This window comes from Oncorhynchus mykiss, chromosome 2 (assembly GCF_013265735.2).
Source record: "Oncorhynchus mykiss isolate Arlee chromosome 2, USDA_OmykA_1.1, whole genome shotgun sequence".
NCBI classification, from domain to species: domain Eukaryota; kingdom Metazoa; phylum Chordata; class Actinopteri; order Salmoniformes; family Salmonidae; genus Oncorhynchus; species Oncorhynchus mykiss.
This window is the reverse complement of record NC_048566.1, coordinates 97,493,886-97,499,444: the sequence shown is the minus strand read 5'-3', so window position 1 is coordinate 97,499,444 and position 5,559 is coordinate 97,493,886. Positions and strand designations below refer to the sequence as shown.

At 61.4% G+C, this 5,559-nt stretch overlaps 1 protein-coding gene across 1 annotated transcript; it reads left to right on the top strand.

Annotated features, from left to right (window-relative positions):
- Window positions 1–2,946: 2,946 nt before the first annotated feature.
- On the top strand, window positions 2,947–5,101 carry LOC118937309 (basic proline-rich protein-like; the record flags this gene model as incomplete). Its single annotated transcript, XM_036934797.1, has 2 exons — window positions 2,947–3,865; window positions 4,512–5,101. Coding segments are annotated over 2 exons (1,509 nt in total), but the record flags the coding sequence as incomplete, so codon positions are not given.
- Window positions 5,102–5,559: the final 458 nt, after the last annotated feature.

The following is a 5,559-nucleotide window of genomic DNA, read 5'->3' as shown; positions in this document are numbered from 1 at the left end:
ACACCACACTACATTACACCACACTACACCACACTACACAACACCACACCACACCACACTACACCACACCACACCACACCACACCACATCACACTACACCACATCACACTACACCACACCACACCACACCACACTACACTACACCACACCACACCACACCACACCACACCACACTACACCACACCACACCACACTATACCACACTACACCACCCTACACCACCCTACACCACATTACACCACACTACATGACACCACACCACCCTACACCACCCTACACCACATTATACCACACTACATTACACCACACCACACTACATTACACTACACCACACTACACCACCCTACACCACCCTACACCACACCACACCACACTACACCACACCACACCACACCACACCACACTACACCACACCACACCACACCACACTACACCACACTACACCACCCTACACCACCCTACACCACATTACACCACACTACATTACACTACACCTCCCTACACCACCCTACACCACCCTACCCTACACCACACCACACCACACTACACCACACCACACCACACCACACCACACCACACCACACCACACCACACCACACTACACCACACCACACCACACCACACTACACCACACCACACCACACTATACCACACTACACCACCCTACACCACCCTACACCACATTACACCACACTACATTACACCACACCACACTACACCACCCTACACCACATTACACCACACTACATTACACCACACCACACTACATTACACTACACCTCCCTACACCACCCTACACCACCCTACCCTACACCACACCACACCACACTACACTACACCACACCACACCACACCACACCACACCACACCACACCACACTACACCACACCACACCACACTACACCACACTACACTACACCACACCACGCCACACTATGCCACACTACACCACCCTACACCACCCTACACCACATTACACCACACTACACCACACCACACTACATTACACTACACCACCCTACACCACCCTACACCACCCTACACCACATCACACCACACTACACCACACTACACCACACCACACCACACTATACCACACTACACCACCCTACACCACCCTACACCACCCTACACCACACTACACCACCCTACACCACCCTACACCACACCACACCACACTACACCACCCTACACCACACCATACCACCCTACACCACCCTACACCACACCACACCACACTACACCACACCACACCACACCACACTACCCTACACCACACCACACCACACTACAGTGAGTAAATGTGCTCTTGTTTTCTTCACTGCCGGTGATTGTGAAGCTGGGCCATTGACAAATCCCAGCCAAACAGATGGTTGAAGAGCCTTCCTATCAAATGTAAAATGACAGTGATTGATGTAGACTATGTAAGGTTCAACAGGCATTGGGACAATGATACAGTGTCTTGGTCATGTATAGGGAATGGAGGTGAGGTGTGTGTGAGCGCGTTCGCGTGAGTGTGCGTGTGTGCAGAGCTAAAGTGAGTTGGTGACATCAGTAGTACACACACACACACACACACACACACACACACACACACACACACACACACACACACACACACACACACACAAAGCTAGATAGAGGTTGAATTGTGGTCATGGTTGTGTGTGTGTTGTTGGCTGACATTGCAACTGTATGGGCCAGTCTGATTCTCTGCGTTAGCTTGCTGTGCGTGACTGAATGAGAACATAGCATCATAAGCAGCCAGCTGTGTGTACCTCTCCTCTACCCAGGGACAAAGACACGTTTCACTGTACCACCAGGTCAAACCCAACACCCCCACCACCACTACCACTACCACCCCCACCACCACCATCACCACCCCCACTACCACTACCAACACCACCACCCCCACTACCACCACCCCCACTACCACCCCCACCCCCACTACCACCACCCCCACTACCACTACCACCATCACCACCCCCACTACCACCACCACCACCCCCACCACCCCCACTACCACTACCACCACCACCACCACCCCCATCACCCCCACTACCCCCACCCCCACTACCACCACCCCCACTACCACTACCACCACCACCACCACCACCACCCCCACTACCACCACCACCACTACCACTACCACCACCACTACAACCACCCCCACTACCTCCACCCCCACTACCACCACCCCCACTACCACTACCACTACCACCACCACCCCCACTACCTCCACCCCCACTACCACCACCCCCACTACCACTACCACCACCACCCCCACTACCTCCACCCCCACTATCAACCACCCCCACTACCACCACCCCCACTACCACCCCCACCACCACCACCACTACCACCACCCCCACTACCACCACCTCCACTACCTCCACCCCCACTACCACCACCCCCACTACCACTACCACCACCCCCACCCCCACCCCCACTACCACCACACCCACCACCATCACCACCCCCACCCCCACCATCACCACCAACACCACCCCCACCACCATCACCACCCCCACCACCACCACCATCACACCCACTACCACCACCCCCACTACCACCACCCCCACCACCACCACCATCACTACCACCACCCCCACCACCACCACCATCACCACCCCCACCACCATCACCACCCCCACCTCCATCACCACCCCCACCACCACCACCATCACCCCCACTACCACCACCCCCACTACCACTACCACCACCACCCCCACTACCTCCACTCCCACTACCACCACCCCCACTACCACTACCACCACCACCCCCACTACCTCCACCCCCACTACCACCACCCCCACTACCACCACCACCACCACCACTACCACCACCCCCACTACCACCACCTCCACTACCTCCACCCCCACTACCACCACCCCCACTACCACTACCACCACCCCACCCCCACCCCCACTACCACCACACCCACCACCATCACCACCCCCACCCCCACCATCACCACCACCACCATCACCACCCCCACCACCACCCCCACCACCACCACCACCACCCCCACTACCACCACCTCCACCACCATCACCACCCCCACTACCACCACCTCCACCACCATCACCACCCCCACTACCACCACCCCCACCACCATCACCACCCCCACCACCCCCACCACCCCCACCACCCCCACCACCATCACCACCCCCACCACCACCACCACCACCCCCACTACCACCACCTCCACCACCATCACCACCCCCACTACCACCACCCCCACCACCATCACCACCCCCACCACCCCCATCACCACCCCCACCACCCCCATCACCACCCCCACTACCACCACCCCCACCACCCCCATCACCACCCCCACTACCACCACCTCCACCACCATCACCACCCCCACTACCACCACCCCCACCACCATCACCACCCCCACCACCCCCACCACCCCCATCACCACCCTCACTACCACCACCCCCACCCCCACCACCACCCCTACCACCCCCATCACCACCCCCACTACCACCACCCCCACCACCACCACCATCACCCCCACTACCACCACCCCCACCCCCACTACCACCCCCACCCCCACCACCATCACCACCACCACCACCCCCACCACCACCCCCACCACCACCACCACCACCCCCACTACCACCACCTCCACCACCATCACCACCCCCACTACCACCACCTCCACCACCATCACCACCCCCACTACCACCACCCCCACCACCATCACCACCCCCACCACCCCCACCACCATCACCACCCCCACCACCACCACCACCACCCCCACTACCACCACCTCCACCACCATCACCACCCCCACTACCACCACCCCCACCACCATCACCACCCCCACCACCCCCATCACCACCCCCACCACCCCATCACCACCCCCACTACCACCACCCCCACCACCCCCATCACCACCCCCACTAACACCACCTCCACCACCATCACCACCCCCACTACCACCACCCCCACCACCATCACCACCCCCACCACCCCCACCACCCCCATCACCACCCTCACTACCACCACCCCCACCCCCACCACCACCCCCACCACCCCCATCACCACCCCCACTACCACCACCCCCACCACCACCACCATCACCCCCACTACCACCACCCCCACTACCACCACCCCACCCCCACCCCCACTACCACCACACCCACCACCATCACCACCCCCACCCCCACCATCACCACCCCCACCACCACCACCATCACCACCCCCACCACCACCCCCACCACCACCACCACCACCCCCACTACCACCACCTCCACCACCATCACCACCCCCACTACCACCACCTCCACCACCATCACCACCCCCACTACCACCACCCCCACCACCATCACCACCCCCACCACCCTCACCACCATCACCACCCCCACCACCACCACCACCACCCCCACTACCACCACCTCCACCACCATCACCACCCCCACTACCACCACCCCCACCACCATCACCACCCCCACCACCCCCATCACCACCCCCACCACCCCCATCACCACCCCCACTACCACCACCCCCACCACCCCCATCACCACCCCCACTACCACCACCTCCACCACCATCACCACCCCCACTACCACCACCCCCACCACCATCACCACCCCCACCACCCCCACCACCCCCATCACCACCCTCACTACCACCACCCCCACCACCCCCATCACCACCCCCACTACCACCACCCCCACCACCACCACCATCACCCCCACTACCACCACCCCCACCCCCACTACCACCCCCACCCCCACCACCATCACCACCCCCACCACCACCCCCACCACCACCCCCACCACCACCACCACCACCCCCACTACCACCACCTCCACCACCATCACCACCCCCACTACCACCACCTCCACCACCATCACCACCCCCACTACCACCACCCCCACCACCATCACCACCCCCACCACCCCCACCACCATCACCACCCCCACCACCACCACCACCACCCCCACTACCACCACCTCCACCACCATCACCACCCCCACTACCACCACCCCCACCACCATCACCACCCCCACCACCCCCATCACCACCCCCACCACCCCCATCACCACCCCCACTACCACCACCCCCACCACCCCCATCACCACCCCCACTACCACCACCTCCACCACCATCACCACCCCCACTACTACCACCCCCACCACCATCACCACCCCCACCACCCCCACCACCCCCATCACCACCCTCACTACCACCACCCCCACCCCCACCACCACCCCCACCACCCCCATCACCACCCCCACTACCACCACCCCCACCACCACCACCATCACCCCCACTACCACCACCCCCACTACCACCCCCACCCCCACCACCATCACCACCCCCACTACCACCACCACCCTACCACTACCACCACCCCCACCACTACCACCACCACCACCACCACCATCAACCCCCCATCACCCCACCACCATCACCCCCACCACCACCACCACCACCACCTTCACCAACAAGCAACCCCACTGAACCACACTGACTCTATTCCCTCACTCTCTAACTTTCTCTCTCTGCATACCTCTCTCTGCCCCCCTCTCTCTCTAAATC